Source organism: Triticum dicoccoides, chromosome 1A (genome assembly GCF_002162155.2).
Source record: "Triticum dicoccoides isolate Atlit2015 ecotype Zavitan chromosome 1A, WEW_v2.0, whole genome shotgun sequence".
Classification (NCBI taxonomy): domain Eukaryota; kingdom Viridiplantae; phylum Streptophyta; class Magnoliopsida; order Poales; family Poaceae; genus Triticum; species Triticum dicoccoides.
Window position 1 is genome coordinate 376,141,548 of NC_041380.1, and position 19,260 is coordinate 376,160,807.

Consider the following 19,260-nt stretch of genomic DNA (forward strand, 5'->3'; position numbering starts at 1 on the left):
GATTTCTGGAACGTCACCTAGACGCCACGTGTTTTGGTGCGGACCACGCACCGCTTCCTTCGGAGCCACTCGTTCCCCTGCCTTATCTCTTGAGGGCGGTCGTCTCCTACCTCTCTCATTTTTTTTCATCTCTCTACCCAGAACGCAACATAACAATATTCCCGAAATACTTCTCAAGACGAATCCATGCATGTGATTTATATAAATCTCAAGTGCAAACATTTAAAATAATATTTTGGGTTAATGGTCCCAAATTTTGACACAAGACATGTCTAAAAACGTCACTTTCTTTGGAATATTTCCGCAAGACAAGAGTAACGATGATCCATGAATGGTTTTTTTTTTTGCGGGGTAGAGGATCCATGAATGGTTGCATAGCAGCATATGCTTCGTCAAAGTTGTACATACCGATGATTATGTCATCGCGGGCATGAAGTAACACCATTTATTATACACAAGCAACGTATGAATACCAAAAGTAATTAGGAAATTGGTGTGCTTGACAGGAGCTTAGCGCCACCCAGTCAATGCATGACACATTATTAACTCGTCACGTCCCAATCACCGCCGCTGCGCGATCACAACCCGCTCACACAGATCACTGTGCAGCCCAGTCACGCTGCAAGGCAGATGAGAGAATGTTCGTGCCTTATGAATTCCGAAGTAATTATAGCTAGTGTAACGTATTTATACACGCCCTCCAATTCCAAACAAAAGTGGCACCACATAGACGTTAAAATTTGGAGAATAACAGAAGAAGACCAACGCCCCCATCAGACATTCTTTATGGCCATCTAGGACATCTTCCCTCTCAATCAGAGTCATCCTGAAAACGTGAAATACAATCAAATGCATATATGTATTATACATGTCCTACATGTACAACACAATATATGGAGTATGTAGAAAAACTGTAGCAAGAAAACAGCAGGAAAAAAAAGAGATGTCACTTGATTTACAAGTACCTCACTGATACTATCCCACATAAATGGGAACTCGCAATCCACATGACCTCCAACATACAAACTTTCGCCAGCTGGATGCCTCAAGTCCACGGAACCTTGATTCTTACAACCAAAGCAATGTCCTTCGAAAACAAAAATATTGACTTCATTTTTCAATATCATGAAAAAAGAGAGAATGATTTGAAGCATATAAATCATAATAATATGTTAAGTTTATGACTTGGTAATAAGCTACAAAACTTTGATCTACAACATCATAACTGCCGTGTGAAGATACTCCCTCCGTTCCATATTACTCGTCGCTGATCTAGTACAACTTTTTACTAAATCATCGACGAGTAATATGGAACGGAGGGAGTAGATGGCATGACTACACAATTGGGCAGCGAGTTGAAATGAGGATAGCCAGAGAAAATAGATTGATTGCTCTTGCTTATCTCGCTAAATACATAGCACTTTCATATAATGTATGCTGGATGCTTAGGTTTTCGAATTGTAAAATCCTAGACTTCCCAATGCATATTATTAGTATTTCCTAAAAGTAAGAGAAAACGCACATATGCATGGTATTCATTCATGGTATTACCAGAATGTTAACAAGAATAACAGGATATAACTCTGTGTTCTCCACTGTTACCAGAATGTTAACTAGAACTGGAATCCTGATTTAGCTCGTTTCACCAGCTGGTAAAGGAAACTGGAAAACGAAATACATGCTTCCAACAAAAAAGGGCAGCCCCAGTGCATGTAGCTCCCGCTTGCGCAGGGTCTGGGGAAGGGTCCGACCACTTTGGGTCTATTGTACGCAGCCTTTCCCTACATTTCTGTAAGAGGCTGTTTCCGGGACTTGAACCCGTGACCTCATGGTCACAAGGCAGCAGCTTTACCACTGCGCCAAGGCTCCCCTTCAAATACATGCTTCCAACGAATAAAGAAAATAATCTATGATAAATGATCATTTTAGGAGGGGCCGTCTCTCTGCTCCTCTTGACATCCCCGGCCATGATTTTCCTATAGTTCAATATGCAGACGATACCTTGGTTATCATGAATGGTTCATCTGGTCGGATGCATATTCTCATGAATACTTTGGATGATTTCGCTAAGGCTACAGGACTCAGGGTTAGTTTTGCTAAGTCCTGCAGCTAACTTCTATAAATTTCTGTTTGATGGTCTCCAAGCAGACCCCATTTTCCCCAAGATTTGGAAGAGCAAGTGCTTGCCCAAGCATAAGGTTTTTGCCTGGCTTTGATTATGGACAGATTGCACACCAGATATTTATAATCATCAGAGGGCATATTGGCACCTAGACTCCAATTCTAATCGTGTTCTTTGCAGCTCGGGGATACTTGAGACACGTGACCATTTGTATTTTGAATGCCCTTTTGCCTCGAGATGTTGGAACAGTGCAAAGGTCAACTGGATTCAGGGGAACAGCCTTATTCAAGCCCGGTGCACGGTGACCTGGAACATTTGGCAATGGACTCCGAAGTGTGCCATCCAGGTGACCGAATAGCCGATGCGCTCCTGCACCTACTGTTGATGCTGAGGGGCGGTACCCTACTGTTACTTCTGCCAGAGCTCCATGCGACGTCCACGGATCATTGTAACACAAAGCCAAGACATAATGCTCTCCAATACCATGGTGTCCTTCATTTGAGAGCCTATCCCACGCCAGTAGGAGCTTGAGGACCCACCAGACGCTAGCGGAAGTGTCATCACCGGCAAACAGAACCGGGAAGAGAATGGACTCAAACCATGGTGATTGCCTCCTTATGTGAAGGATAGCTTAAGGCAAGACTCTACTCGAATACAAATATAACTGTATCTAGTTTTTTGACACGCACAGGGGTTCAATGTTATGTAAGGCTCTTGCCTAAGAACAAATCAAGTAGAGTATCAATCAGACACATATTCTGACCAGATATGAAAACAACAACTGGTAAGGTGGCAGATGTAGGAGACCTAACCATCTACGCGACACCTGCTGTATGTTGATCCCCACATGACAAAACATCAGACAACAGTAGTAAATTTACACACAAAAACTTGCTCAGCTATTCATATTAATCGAATTATAGTAATACTACTACTTAAGGAGTCACTTTGTATAGCTTTATATATTCAAGATTAACAAATCCAATCCAAGCACGGCAAGTACATATAAATAGATTGACTATGCAAACTAGAGGCAAAGCAGTTCATCAAATAACAGTTCCTAACATATTAGTAAATGCAAAGCAGCATATTTCATGCAACCCGTTATATGGCACTACTATATGACTGGTAGTCACGTACAATTAAGAAAGCATACCATTGTCATCAGAATCCAAAGGCTTGCAGCAAAGAACATTACAGAGTTCTCCTTCGTCTGGGATCACTTCAGCAAAGAATAGAACAGTGGAACCAGCCTGCTTAGCTGTAAAGTTGAAGTGTTCATAGGAGTTCATGTTTCCTTCAATAATGAAAACTTCGTCTTTACTTTCATCAAACACAAAACGCATCTCCTGAAAATATTTCTCAGGTTAAAACAAGGGAATGTGCTCAAAATAAAAAATTACAAATTTAAATGGAAAGAGCACAAACCCCAGCAAGACCCTCGTCGTCGTTATATTTCTGTAAAGCATATGCCATGTACTGTTTCTTACGGTCAGCATCGCGCTTTAGCATTTCTTTTTTGGAATATTTCTTTCTTCTACCTCTGTTTCACTTTCTCCATCTTCAAGATGATTCTCCGCTGCTGCCTCCAAATCACTCAACCTCCAACTTGTCAAATTTCCAAATCTATCGGTAAGAAAAGGATCTCCGACATCCACATCGTCATCACTACCATCATTAGAACTGAAACAGATTGTAGATGGTTTCAAACAATTTTAGGAGAATAATCAATCATATAAGCACCCTATTTATAAATGATTAAAAAATTACAAGAGAATTATCAACAAATAGAATATAAAGTGATTACAGAGAGACTACTTTGATAGTACTTCATCCATTATATATAGCAGTCCCACATACAAATTTCATGTTATACTTATACAGACAATCTAACTGAAACATTCAGAATTCCGCGAACTCGAAGTGAGTGACTTCAACCAAACGTGACCGTATAGTACTTCTCAGTTCTCACACTAAACTAGAACATCGAAGGCAAGGGGAAGCATATTGGTGAAAGAATTACCTGTGTTGACGAGCATCAACAGCACCTTCACCCCTATCTCGTCCATCATTGCTATCAGCACCATGCCTGAAGTGAACCAACAATGTTAAGGGCTAAAATAGGTGAAGAAAGAATTGCGGGAACAATGATAAATAACGTTTTCACACTGTCATTCGAGTAAGCTAAATCTCGACCATGTTGAGGAAAATGGTAATAATAGGTGAAGATGGCCGAGGCGCGCCAGAATACACCTGGCCGCAACAATGTGGTGGGAAGGGAGCCAGACGAGGAGGAGGAGGTGGCGGCGGTGGTGGAGATGAAGAATCCTGAGGACGTCTTCGTACGGCTGTTGCGGCTCGACCGGCCCATTGGATGGGAACAGGTGCTCGGCGGCGCCGAAGGAGGTATGCAGGAATTGGGACGAAATCCCGGGGGTGGCGGGAGGGACGTGGGTAGCTCAGGTCACGGAGGCGGCGGCGGCGGCGGCAGCTTCGCGTCGTGGCTGCTTCGAGAATTTGGCGACCCTCGAGGGGAATTTGGTCGGGGTGGGCGGTTGGTTACGGCCGTTTGCGTGTTTTTTTTAATTATATAAGGCGACTTTTATATTCAATAACAATCGAGCTAAATATACTGCACAAGTTCAAAATTTACAGTGCGAATCAATCTGTGGTTGAGTTGGTTAGGTGGACAGTGTTATCCCCAACCCATCAGAGTTCAAATTCTGGTGCTCGCATTATTTCTGGTGCTCATAGGGGTAGGATATGCGTGTGTGTTCATAGGGGTGTGAGTGTATACACGTGTATATAAGCGCTTGTGTTTGTACTGATGCTTAAAAAAAGTTTCAAAATTTACAGCACAAGTTCAGCGGACAGCTTACCCCGGGTTTTGCTTGTCGTCGGCCATAATCCGTCGATCAGGTTGTTCTCTGTTTCGAAGGAGAGACGCACGATACGTCAATTGTTCATCGTGTGCGAGAGAGAGTACGGTACTAGAAAAGGCCAATATGTGCCAGCCATGGATATTTGAAATCACATCTACTATCTACGACCACCAATACACAGGCGTTCTCGGACACTTGATTCGAGTTTTAGTCTGACTGGAGTTTATTTATTTATTGGGCAGAGCTGAGTCCAAATCCAAATACAAATAGCACAAAGCCGTGAAGGCGTGGAGTCCAGTTATTAGTACGAAACGACGTCGTGCTGTTTCTTCTTCAGTTTCCTGTCGCCAACACGCGTGTTTACTCTTTGTCAGCGAGACGCAGGGAATCCTCGCCTGAAGGCGAGCGCGACATGGACTGGCCCAGACTTGCGGGAGGCCCCAGCCTCGGGTTTTTTTTCACGTTTATTGTTTATTGTTTTCCTTTTTTGCTTTGTCTTTTTTTTACTTCTGTTTAGTTTATACTTCCAAATGTTCTAAATAAATATATTACATAAAACATTGGAAAAAATGTTAATAAGCATTTGAAATTTTTTAAATGAGAACAGAGAAAATATTTTTCATGTATAGGAAAATTAATAAAAAAATATACAAAGTGTGTGAAATTTTTTGACCATGTATTTAATTTTTTTTATCAAGCATTTGAAAAATGTTAAATGTGTATAGAAAATGTCAGCCATGTATTAAAAAAATATTAATCTTGTATCTAAAAAAATGATTATCAAGCATATGAAAAATAGAAATGTGTATATAGAAAAAAAGTGCTGACCATGTATTCAAAAAAATTTAATCTTGTATTTGCACAATGTTAAATGTGTATTAGATAAATATATTAGATATATAAAAATTGTACATTGTGTATAAAAAAGAAGACATAAAAAATATAAGTTTTCATAAAATGTTAATCTTGTATTTTAAAAATGTTAAACGTGTATATAAAAAATATTTGCCTCAATTTGGGAACCTTTACTTGACCACTATCACTTGGTGAAGATTCTTGAATTGCTTCCTCATTTTACAGTGAGGTAAGCACTTACTTAAGCACAGGCACAGGCCTCCTGCCTGGGATCCTCCTAAACTACTCCTGGTCGTCGTCAACGGGCTGCATGTAGTAGTAGACACCTCCATTGTAATAGGAGTCGCCGTCGACGGTGGCGTCTGGCTCCTGGGCTCCATCGTCTAGTCACAGCAATCGAATATAGAAAGGGGAAAAGAGGGAGCAAAGCAACCGTGAGTACTCATCCAAAATACTCGCAAGCAAGGAACTACACTACATATGTATGCATTCATATCAAATGGAAAAGACTATCATATGTGGACTGAACTGCAGAATGCCGGAATAAGAGGGGGATAGCTAGTCCTATCGAAGACTACGCTTCTGATAACCTCCATCTTGCAGGAGGAGAAGAGAGTAGATGGTAAGTTCACCAAAAAACATCATGTAGCATAATCCTAACTGATGATCCTCCCCTCGTCGCCCTGTGAGAGAGCGATCACCGGTTGTATCTAGCACTTGGAAGGGTGTGTTTTATTAAGTATCCGGTTCTAGTTGTCATAAGGTCAAGGTACAACTCCAAGTCGTCCTGTTACCGAAGATCATGGCTATTCGAATAGTTTAACTTCCCTCTAGGGGTGCACCACATTTCCCAACACGCTCGATCTCATTTGGCCGGACACACTTTTTTGGGTCATGCCCGGCCTCGGAAGATCAACACGTCGCAGCCCTACCTAGGCACAACAGAGAGGTCAGCACGCCGGTCTAAATCCTATGGCGCAGGGCTCTAGGCCCATCGCCCATTGCACACCTGCACGTTGCGTACGCGGCCGGTGAGCAGACCTAGCAACCTCCATTACAAAGGAAGTTGCGTTACGCGGTCCAACCCGGCGCGCGCCGCTCAGTCGCTGACGTCAAGAAGGCTTCGGCTGATACCACGACGTCGAGTGCCCATAACTGTCCTCGCGTAGATGGTTAGTGCGTATAGGCCAGTAGCCAGGCTCAGATCAAATACCAAGATCTCGTTAACCGTGTTAAGTATCCACAAAAGCCGACCAAGGCCAGGCCCACCTCTCTCCTAGGTGGTCTCAACCTGCCCTGTCGCTCCACCTCAAAGTAACAGTCGGGGGCCGTCGGGAACTCAGGCCCACCACTACCTGGATGGAGCCACCTGCCCCTTCAGCCCCCATCTCCGAACAATATCATAAGTAATGTAACAGTGTAAAGCATATAGTATATGCCCGTGATCACCTCCCGAAGTGATCACGGCCCAGTAGTATAGCATGGCAGACGGACAAGGGTGTAGGGCCACTGATGGAACACTAGCATCCTATACTAAGCAGTAGGATAGCAGGTAAGGGTAACAACAGTAGTAGCAAGGACAGGCTATGCAACAGTATAGGATTAACTGAAAGCAGTAACATGCTACACTACTCTAATGCAAGCAGTATAGAGAAGAATAGGTGATATCTGGTGATCAAGGGGGGGCTTGCCTGGTTGCTCTGGTAAGAGAGAGGGGTCGTCAACACCGTAGCCGTACTGGGTAGCAGCGGCGTCGGTCTCGGTGTCTAGCGAGAGAAGAGGGGGAAGAAACAATAAATATAATGCAAACAAATGCATGGCGATGCATGACATGACAAAGCGTGATGCTAGGTGTGCCCTAACGCGGTACGAGGTGGTACCGGTGAAGGGGGAAAACATCCGGGAAAGTATTCCCGGTGTTTCGCGTTTTCGGACAGATGAACCGGAGAGGGAAAGTTGCGTGTTCGCTATGCTAGGGATGCGTGGCGGACAAACGGGCTGCGTATCCGGATTCGTCTCCTCGTTCTGAGCAACTTTCCTGTACAAAGTTTTTTCATCTGAGCTACAGTTTATTTTTTTATTAATTTTAAAAGAATTAAATCATTTTTAGGATTTATTTAATTATTTTAATTCAACATTATCCAGAATAGTGTTTGCTGACGTTAGCATGACATCAGCAGTTGACCTGGTCAACCTGACAGGTGGGTCCCGTTCGTCATTGACACATTTAATTAGCAGGTTAATTAAATAGAGTTAGTTAGTTTAATTAATCGTTAGGTTAATCTAATCAGGATCAATTAGTTTAATTAATCCTTTAATTAATCAATTAATTATTAATTTTATTTATAATTATTTTTTTAATCTTCTTTTTTTTATAAACGCTCTGGGGGCGTGGGGCCCCCATGTCATTGGCCCTAGGGGCCAATCGGGTGTGGGCAAACGGTTTGCGGGCGTAGCCCAAAAGGACGCGGCGGGCAGCGAGGCGTCTGGGCGCTAACGAGCGGCGTCGCCGGCGCGACGGGCAACGCCGACGAGGATGAACGAGCGGCGGCAGCGGGTGGCCAGGAGGGACGCCGATCGAGGCGCGAGCGGAGAAGAGGGCGACAGGTCAGCGACGGCGCGCTGCCGTGGTGCAGTAGCAGTCCGCGGAAGCGGTGGTGCGTGAGTGCGGGGCGCGCGCGGACGACGCCAGCGTGGAGACGAAGCGGGACTAGCGCGGGGCGGATGCAGGGCACCACAGCGGGTCGTGCACAGGCGGGGCGCTCTAGCGGCCACGGCGTCGGCGAGGTCGTCAGCAGCAGCGGCGGCAAGAGGCAACAACAGTAGCACGACAGGAGAGCAGTCGAGCAGCGACACAATTAGCAGGCAGGGCCGCGAGCGCGAGGGGTGGGCGCGGTGACCACGAGCGGCGAGCTTACGGGTGGTGGTGCTGCCGGTGCTAAACACGAACGTAGGGAGAAGGGAAGGATGCATCTCGCATGCCGGCTCACATCGAGGTGCGTAGGGGGCTCAGGGGAGCCGGAGGGACCCTGCCGGTGAGGTCCCGCGACCGGACGGGCCGGCAGGTGCCAGGGCGAAGCAGAGGTGCGGGTTGGAGGAGCTCGTCGGGCGGAGGAAGAAGAGACGCATGGGCGTAGTTGACGAGGAGGCCGGGGACGGTCGTGGCGATGCGGTGGTGAGGCATTGGTGGGCGGCACCGGCGACCGGGGATGGCGATGACGTCGTGGCGTCGGTGGGGTCGTGCCCGATCCAGAACGAGCAGAGAAGAAGACCAGCGACGCGGTGGTTGCCTTGCCGACGAACGGCGACTGCGTCCCGCCTGAGGAGCACCGAAGAGCAGCAGGGTAGCACTGGAGAGGAGAGGTTGCGAGAGGGGGTTCGGGCACGAGGGCCCTCGCCGCTGAGTGTGTGGCGGCGCGAGGAAGATGGGGAGGGAATCGAGCGAGAGAGAGTGGGGGTCGGCGCTGGCTGGGGTTAAGAGGAAGTTAGGTGGGCCTTGGGCCAACTGGTCCGGCAGCTGGGCCGGTTGGTTCGGCAGCCGGAGGCCTAGTTGGGCCGAACGGCCCAGGGGGAGGGGGGGCCTTTTGTCTTTTGTTTTAGTTTTGATTTTTCTTTTGTTTATTGTCTTTTACTGATTTCTGTTTATACTTTAATAAACTTAGTTTTATAAAATATCACAATAGCACCTAAATTAGTGTTTCAAAACATACCACTGCCACAAATAATTTGGCACATTAATTAATTAGCTTGTATTCATTTACTATCCTAAAAGCATTTAAATAATTGATTTAGCCCCTGTTTTATTCATTTTATAGTATTTGAATATTTTAGAAAGGTGTGGTTTCTTCACCACAACTACTCGCGATTTATTCATAACAAATTGAACATTTTACTTTTAAAGTTTGAAAACTTTTGATGTTTACCTTTAATTCAATTTTGAATTTGGATCGGTTTCGAACTAATGCAAGATTAGCAACAATAATCGAGGTGACGTGCATCGCTAGCAGAGGTTTACTGTAGCTTAACTATCCGGGCATCACATGACCATTGACCGTATAGTTGCAATGAGGAGCCTCTCCGGTAAACTGTCGAACACTTGCAAAGCGGTGGAGGTGTAATGGTCGTCGATGTCGTCGAGCCGATACTAGCGATCAACAAGGCATGGAGATGACCGGCAAATGTGCATAAGCATGGTGAGGGTCCGGTTAGCCGACGAGGAAGAAGATTTGAGGCGTTTCCGCCGACTCGGTCGATACAGTGGCTGCGGCGTTTCAGCTTGACTCCGGCGACGATCGACGACCGGCTCAGACTTGGGCAGAAGGGCGGCGGGGTAGCGGCGGAGGCGGTGAGTAGTCGTTGGCAGCTGCGCCGGTGACGACGCAATCGTCAGTGGGGACGTGGATAAGAGGTCGTAACTTTTACTCGGCCTGGTGAAGGTCGAGTAATTTTAGGTCCGTGGTGTGTAGGAGCATTATTTTTTTACTCATCTAATCGTTTTTCGGCTAGGTGCCGCTTGGAGGAGCAAATCGGGATTTTTACTATTCTAACTGTTTTTAAAGGATCGGCTAGAGAGGCTCTGATGATTTTATCATCTATGAATGAGCAAAATACGAATACAAAGTTTATTTTTTTATCTTCCTCGGGGGAAATGGTATGGAGGAAAAGAATGGCCAAGGCTTGATCTCCTCCCACTTGGTTAGGTCGGTGACAGAGACTTAAAATCTAGGTAAAGATGGAAGCAGCTCAACCCGGACACTCTACTTGCAGCATGGGTCGGCCAACCATCGACCATCATTATAGTCCCGTAAACAAGACGTGAACCATTTCAATCCAATCAAAAACCAGCAATAAGAACCAAAACACCCATCTTCGCTCTCCGTCGTCGGATCCGCCGCTTTCACCTGCAGCAAAGCAAAGCATATAGGAGTATCATTATATCCGCACATACACGGAGGGAGGATCCGGCCAGGCAATGGGAAGCCGACAGGCGCGGAGGCAAGGAAAGAAGGCAGAAAGCGAGATCGACAAACACGGCGTTCAATTGGATGGTGGAGTGGATGACGCTGCTGTTTCGGGCCAGGCACATGGATCACGCGTCCAGGATCCACTGCGTCCGGGAGCGGCCTCCGGTCCCAATCCCGTGGCCGTCGCCGTCGACGCCGTGCGTACCGGCTGACATGGGGTTCCGGTCCCTTTCCACGCCAGGGAGGGGCCAACGAGACCCACCCGCAACCAAAACGCACGCGGCCCTTCTCCTGTCCTGACGTGGATGGTTGCGGAACAGATCGGCTTCCAATTGCGTCCATTGTTTGGTAATTGCAGATTAAACACAGCTTTTGGCTGTTGCTGGGTAGGTTTTGAGTTTTGACACATCGGCACCGGCACGGCACGGCGCATCATCGGACGCCAGGCCATCGTGTGGACGGGATATTATTGTAGTGGTAGGTTCGAGGTGGAACAACGCCGTGGGTGTAGAATGGATCGACCTCACGCTCAAAGGCATGCGTAGCGTGGCTTCCACTCTCGGATTTCTTTTGCCGCATTTTTTACACCGGCGATGCAAAACAACGCCTTGTAATTTTGCCGCTACTACTACCTCCCTTCTTAATAAATATAAGAGAGTGCTGATCCAAGGGACTATTTTTAGTCTGACTAAAAATAATCTTTTTTAGAGGCTAAAGTTCCAAGCACCCATGACTAAAGAGAGGCTAGGACTAGTCTTGAGGCTAAAATTTAGTCATAGGAAACCTACTAAAATATGTATTAGCCCTCTCTCTCCTCATTTAATTCCTCTCCTTTAACACATGCGAGTTCTGGATTGGAGAGTTTGGAGGATAATAAATGCTCAGTAACTTAATTTTAGTCTCTTTAGTATTTGGATCCAAGCATGGGTGAGGCTAGCAAGTTTTAATCCCACTACTTTTAGTCATGGGACTAAAACGTATCCAAGCACCCTCTAAGACGTTTGAGCAGTTTAATTAACTCCCCGGTCTTATATTTAGAAATGAAGGTAGCAGTTTCGTTTTACATGCTCTTGCACGTACCTTCAATTCAGTACATCTACCGCCACGTGACTCCTCAGCCCTTCATCACGACTTCACGAGCGTTTCCAAACCGACTAGCCTCTCCTCCTACCGCCGCCCCCGCCAATCTCCCTCGTCTTCATGGCCCTAAGGTGCGGTCAATCTTGGCCCTTAGCGGCGGAAGGCCTTCTGTTTCGTTCTTAGTTTTTTTTTTCAAAGTTTGTTTAGGGTGTATGTCGTGTTTAGAAAGACGAGACGACGGCGGCTCCATGAAGATGAGATAAAGTTCTCCTTGCCTAGCCCACGCCGTGGCGGTGCGTCCAGCATTGTTGAAAAATGTGTAGAGGTGTGTCTCCGGCGGATCTTGCTTGATTCTTCCGCCGTTTGTCTACATGTTAGATCCTTCTGATCTATGTGTTTCTCTTAATCGATGATGGCTGATATTCTACAACGTTGATCCTTTGGGCCTTAACACGACGTCTATCTGACTACCTACAATAATAAAATTTGTTCGACTTGAATGAGAGGGGAACGATAACGATGGCACGCCTTCGGCTCGTTCCAGTGCTTGTAGGGCATGGATGTAATTTCTTCCACTTTGTGTGTTTTTACTCTCATGATGTTTGAATGGATAGACTAGAAGTTCCATAATGTTTTTTTATAGTTTTCTAGCGAAGCAGGATCATAGGTTTCAGATTCCCATTTATTCGTTTATGCATGTAATTCTTCAGCTCATAGACACTCTCATTGTCCTTTTATTTCTACTCTCTCTCTCAAGTTCATTTACAGGACTTTGTAATCCATGCCGTACTCTGCATTTGAGCTGAATGAGCCGAATGAAAGTGCATATATATTCAGGATCACTTTGTTCCTGGTGTTTAAGGACCTTGCAGGCCATTACTGCATGTTCTTCATTCAAGGCTTGTCTTGATTGATGCTTCTTCAAAGGAACACTGGTTTTCTACCTGAAGATTCCTGCAGCTTCTCTATCCAGATGCCTCATATTGTTCTGTTGTTCATTAGAAACAAGGCCTCTTTTGGTTCATAGGATAGGATTATCATAGGAATAGGAATTTTGTAGGAAATGAGATGACATGTATCTCAAATCCTATGAATAGGAATAGGAAACAAGATGTCATTTGGTTGACACCAAAGGAATTTTTTCATTGAGTCTAGGCTTATTTTTATTTTCCTATGAAATGTGGAGGATAGGAACCAATCCTATATAGGAATATGAATCTATTCCTATGAACCAAAAGGCTTTAAAGGAAAAAATCCTATAAAAATTCTATCCTCTAAAATTTCTATGAAATTCCTCCAAACCAAAGGAGGCCTTAAATTTTTAGGTTTCTATTTCTTTCAACTTTGTTCATCGCCACATATGTAGGTCCAGAAGTTGCTCTTTTTATTTATTTATAATAGGGCCTTCTGTATATCCCTCTGTAATACTCTTGGAGATGAATAAAATTTGGCGCCTTCGGCACTATATTTGACATGAAATTAACTACACGCTAAACGGCGTGTAGTTAATTTCATATCAAATATAATGCTGATCACATAATAACACGCATATAATATCTTATTTAATATCCACATGTATTTAATATATTTTAAAATTAACGTGCATTGCATGTATAGATTAACTGGTTGGTATAGATAAGAAGCAGTGGTGGCAGTAGAGACAAAGAAAAATCTAAGACAGCAGCAGGAAAGGGGCGAAAAGGTCCAAGCAGAAAGCAGTAGACGGGCATTATTTTATGCACGCAGAACGAAAGCGAGGGAAGGGAGGGACGGACGGGCGGACCCGACAGAGACACGGAATGCACACCGGAGCCGCATCCCACCCACATCCAGCCGTGCACAGCTGCGCCGCAGATGGGATCACACGAACCATCTCGCCCGCCCGCCCGCCCCCAAGACCAGCCCCCTCTCCCTCCTCACCTCGCCCCGCCCCCGTCCCCAAATCCGCCACGAGCTCCTCCCCATCCACGACCTCCTGCACGCTCCTCCCCCATCGTCGCCACCAGCTCCTCCTCCTACCCGGCGCATCGCACGGCGCGGCTGCGGCGACGGCCCTTCTCCCTTCTCCGGTGGTGAGCGCTCCTCCCTCCCTGCCTGCCCGGCACCTCCCTGATCTGACATGTCCTGTCCGCAACTCTGCATCTTCGGTTCGTTCGTTCGCCCGGATGGACGGATTCGTCGTGGCCGTCGTGGAGAAATCGGATCGTTCTTGGTCGGCTGTTGGGGCAGTGCGGGAGGAGGGATTTCTTTTGCTCGCCTGCGCCCACGGAGGTCCCGGGGCGGCGGAAATGGCGCCGTCCCGGGCGCGGCTATTGGTTCCAATCGTTGCACGGGCGGGAGGGAAGCGGATTTCAATTCTTTCCTGTTATTGATGCTACGGGTGTTCCTTTTTTTCGCTCGATTAGATATTATTATCATGGCGGCGTGATTGGTACGGCTCTAATCATGGCCGATCGGGAGGACTGCTTTCAATCTCCCAGCAATCCGGAAATGTTCTTCGTCTCTAATCGTTCCTAGCTTTCAGGAGCGGAAAGTTGCATCTTTTTTTCCTCAAATGATTTTGTTTCTTGTACTGTCTCTGATCACCAACAGAACAGAGTAGCCAAGAGCCCCAGACATCATGAGCGGAGGCGTTGACCCGGAGACCCCACCCAGTAGCGGCGGCAGCGCCACCGGTAGCCCCATGGCCCGGAAGCCGCCGCGTCACCAGCTCACGGCCATACGCCACTGCGCCAGCAGTGCGCGCATCGCCGCGGCCTCCACAGACTTGGTAACCACACTGACTATCCCCTCCAGCTCATTGCCTGGCCATTTCCTCAAACTACTATGTGTTTCTCTTTTGTTTTCTTGCAGGGCTTGGATTCGGGAACACTGAGCTTGATCTCACCAGCAGACATCCGTCCCACCTTCCTGCCGGTCTTCCGGTCTGGGAGCTGCGCCAATATCGGGCCAAAGTCCTACATGGAGGACGAGCATGTTTGCATCGACAGCCTCATCGAGCACCTCGGAATGCGTACCCCTGCTATCCCTGCACCGGGTGCTTTCTATGGGGTGAGTTGGATTACAGTTACCATAAATTTCGCTCCGGTGGTTCCTCACTGTTCTTGTCCCATTAACTGTTTGACAATGCATGTGCTCATTATGAATCAATGATTTAGTCTGGTGTGACTTTTCTGTGATAATAATGCCACCCATTCTGACTTATGTGCAGCACTAATGCTGCGATAATAGCTTCTAGATGTGTTCATTTGCTCAACTTGGAAATGCATGATTACGTCGGTTGTGGACGTATGATGGTGGAAATGATTGTAATACTGTGGTTGAATGATTGCGTTGAGGCGAATCAGTTCATTATAAGCATTGATAGATGCTTTTAGTTTCATTTCTTATTTGCTAGTACAATGGAAACCTCTGCAAACAAAAAGTGTCTTTCTTGAATCATGCTTTTAACAGAAGGAGAAATAGTTCTTTGTAAACAGTAAGAGCTGTATTGTGGATTGAAATTCTACAGTTTTTTATGCTAAACTGGGCCCTGTATTCAATTAAAGAAAAACCACGCCTTGCATATGAATGGCGTCTCCTGGTTCTTGAGTGCAGTAATTATTCGTTTTGTGGGGGAATTTTTTTGTGGCATTTGACTTTCGTAGCACAACTAATGTTTAATGATACATTTTCTTGACATAATTTGCAGGTGTTTGATGGTCATGGTGGTACAGATGCAGTCTGTTTTGTTCGGAAGAACTTACTGAAGTTCATAATCGAAGATGGTCACTTCCCCAACAGCATGGAGAAAGCAATCAGAAGTGCATTTGTAAAGGCTGATCACGCGATTGCAGATTCCCATTCTCTTGACCGCAATTCAGGGACCACAGCATTGACGGCCCTTATTTTTGGCAGGTAAGTTACTAAGTTTTGGTGCTAGTACCAAAACTTTTAATTTTACTGACACAAGGCATCCTAAGAAGACACCTGTCGAATGTTATTGCACCCCTTCCGGTTGGGTTTACCTGTCAATGTTATTGTACTCCCTCCGGTACGGGTATTGGTCTTCAATTTGCCTAAAGAAACATGTGTTAAATGCCACAAAAATTATATCTTCAGATTTGTCGTCGAATGAAGTTTCTAAATATATTATTTTGTGACATATAACACATATTTTATTAGTAAATTGAAGACCTAAAAATCCATGCCTGACTTATAAAACCAACCGGAGGGAGTTTGTAATAATGTTTTCCATTCATTGTATAATATTGCAAGGAGTTAAATCAAAACCAGTTTGTTGACATAGAAAAGAAACTGATTTGAAGCTGGGTATTGTGTTATTCTTGGTTAGAAGAACTCACTGGGTTGTTGGTTAGGCATTTTTGCGACTTTAGTGGTAAATAATTGGACACTATTCCTTCCTACTCCCTCCGTCCCATAATAGTGTCAAAAAACGTCTTACATTATGGGACGGAGGGAGTATTTTTGAAATTATAGAGGCTACTTCATATCCTTTATATCTGACAGCTACTTCACATTTATTGCTTCAACCCCTAATGTCTCAACCGAACACAAGGTTCTTTGCTGTACCAAGCTGTCCTCTGGGCCTCCTTGCCTTTAATAGTTGACACATTACCAGAGTAGAACCTGTATTGTGTTTGCAATCTTTAGATTGGTTATTTGCATCTTATGATATACTCTCATCCACCTCATTCAATGGTACAGGACATTGCTTGTTGCAAATGCAGGAGATTGTCGAGCTGTGTTAGGAAAGCGAGGACGAGCTGTTGAGCTGTCAAAAGATCACAAACCCAACTGCAAGAGTGAAAAGCTCAGGATTGAGAACCTTGGTGGCATAGTCTTCGATGGCTATCTCAACGGTCAGCTATCTGTAGCAAGGGCAATCGGTGATTGGCACGTCAAAGGTTCTAAAGGGTCTATAAGCCCTCTCACTCCAGAACCTGAATTTCAGGAGGTTAGACTCACCGAGGAAGACGAGTTCTTGATAATAGGATGTGATGGCCTTTGGGATGTGATGACCAGCCAATGTGCCGTGTCAATGGTACGGAAAGAGCTGATGGCCCACAACGATCCGGAAAGGTGCTCAAGAGAACTTGTTCAGGAAGCGCTCAGACGAGACACTTGCGACAACCTAACTGCGGTAGTTGTATGCTTCTCAGCAGACCCACCCCCTCAAATTGAGATCCCAAGATTCCGAGTACGGAGAAGTATTTCGATGGAAGGGTTGCATATGCTAAAGGGTGCTCTCGACAGTAATGCCTGACCTCCCTCTCTAAACATGTCTTCCTCCCTCGCGTAACCCTTTTGTTGTATGATCTTATATTATTTGTTGTTGTTCCTTGAAAGTTTTGCCCAGGTCTCGCCACTATAGGTCCCTGGAATAAGTTGTGTAGAATCATGTTCCAAATTTTGTTGAGGTGTAGGCTAATCATTTTGCGAAGGCAATGCTCTGTTTGTACCGGCTAGCGTTTGATTGTCCAGAGTGTAATTGGGCAATGCCCGGCTTTCTTATTCTGGTACAAATGACAGTTATTATAGCTGATCAATTTTGCTCTGCTCAGGAGTTATACTAGTCTAAATTATGAACTCCCCCTTATCCCTCAGATGATAAATGATATCATATCTACGTTGGTAAACCTGACAGAGAAATGAACTTTTAATCCTTGCTCTTTATTGTATTGTCTGATGGTAGCATTGTAAGTTCAAGTCCAACGATGCCGTGCACATAGCTTGCATAAATTCTTGGGAAGATAGTACTGTAGTACTCCCTCCGTTCCGAATTATTTGTCACATGTATGGATGTATCTAGATGTATTTTAGTTGTAGATACATTCATTTCTAAGACGAGTAATTTGGAACGGAGGGAGTGGTACGAAGCTCACTGATGGACCCATCTACTCAAACTTGCAAATATTTTCTTGTATTGCAACACTTCCACTGACTCCTCTGCTTGCAGCTTGCCTGCGATGCCGCTTGTGTGGCTGCACAGCGATGATCACGTGCGACGAATTTGATCATTTCTGGGATAACTTTTTCCCGAACTGCATTGATTTTGGAACTTTAAAACCATATAATCCCTCGTTCCATCTTGAGGTCTCACTGGACGCAGTGTTGCAGAAGTCCACTTTTTTTTTGTTTGCTTAGTGGCAAAGGTCAACAACTCTGGTGACTGGTGACTCGTTGGGGTTGAAGGGTCTTGTTTGGGTGCTCGTTTACATTTCAGAATGAATCAGACCTCTCTTTTTATAGGGGAGAAAGAATCGGAATAAGGGATCGAATTTATCCTTGTACTCCTTTGTACCCAAGAGGTGGGCTCGATTGGAACATGGGCTTTCCCTGACCAGATTCTTCACACCTTAAGTGCAGACTCTCCCCTCCTATTAGGGTTTCGTTTTCTCTCGGCGACTCTCCGAGCCGCCGTTGAGACTATCCTATCCCCTCGCCGATCTTCCTCCGGTCCCTAGCCAGGCTTGGACTGATCAAGGGGCGATCTTGCATCGTTCCCCGGTCTCGGCCTTGTTAGGGTTTACGGGAGGAGGAGAAGGCAGATAGGGTTCCGTCAAACCTGGTGATCGCTGTTTCGTCGGGTTAGGGTTTGCGGTATGGCTAGCCGCGCGTCTGGATCAGGCGCGGAGGCAAGCGATGTTGAGGAGATGATGAAGAATCTGGGCATTACTGAGGATGACCTAGATGATGTGGTTTTCGAGGAGCAAGATGTTCCATCTGAATCAGCGGTGCGGTGGATGGCTATCACAAGAGTTCACACCCCTAAGAACTACAGCCAATATTGGTTCTTCCGTAACATGAGGGTTGCCTGGGACCTAGCGCAGGAGGTAAAGATCCGTCCGCTCAAAGAAAATCTGTACACTATGCAGTTCTCGTGCCTCGACGATTGGGAACACGTCATGGCGGAGGGACCGTGGACCTTCAAAGGAAACGCGGTGGTGCTTGCTGAGTATGACGGGTTCACTAAGCCTTCAGAGGTGAATCTGGATATGCTTGATATACATGACTTTCCTGACGGGTACTTCCCAATGATTAAAGCACTAGCAGGGAAAATTGGGCAGTACATATACGCTGAACCAAAATCACAAGACTTTGAAGGCAACTTTGTACGAGTTAGGGTTAAGATCAATGTTCATCTTCCTCTAAAGAATGCAGTCTCTATGGTGAAAGAGGGGAAAAGGAAAATCTTTCTGGTAAAATACGAGCGATCACCAGACTGGTGCGCTGTGTGTGGCCACCTTGCACACCAGTTTAAGGAGCACGGTGATGGTGTTCATCCACCTGAAGCTCTGGTTTATAAGAATTTGCGGGCATCGTGGTTCAGAGGACCGGGCCGGGGACCGGGAGA

General features: G+C 45.8%; 2 protein-coding genes across 2 annotated transcripts; one reads left to right on the forward strand and one right to left on the reverse strand.

Annotated features, from left to right (window-relative positions):
• Positions 1-457: 457 nt before the first annotated feature.
• LOC119353190 lies at positions 458-3,598 on the reverse strand. The gene is made up of 4 exons (XM_037619778.1): positions 3,551-3,598; positions 3,279-3,471; positions 966-1,087; positions 458-826 (listed from the first exon to the last, which is right to left on the reverse strand). The coding sequence occupies exons 1-4, from the start codon at positions 3,596-3,598 to the stop codon at positions 812-814; spliced, it is 378 nt and encodes a 125-aa protein (XP_037475675.1). The 3' UTR covers positions 458-811.
• A 10,208-nt stretch (positions 3,599-13,806) lies between these two features.
• On the forward strand, positions 13,807-17,485 carry LOC119274359 (probable protein phosphatase 2C 47). Its single transcript, XM_037555043.1, has 5 exons — positions 13,807-13,975; positions 14,496-14,673; positions 14,757-14,954; positions 15,595-15,800; positions 16,611-17,485. The coding sequence occupies exons 2-5, from the start codon at positions 14,524-14,526 to the stop codon at positions 17,167-17,169; spliced, it is 1,113 nt and encodes a 370-aa protein (XP_037410940.1). The 5' UTR covers positions 13,807-13,975; positions 14,496-14,523; the 3' UTR covers positions 17,170-17,485.
• Positions 17,486-19,260: the final 1,775 nt, after the last annotated feature.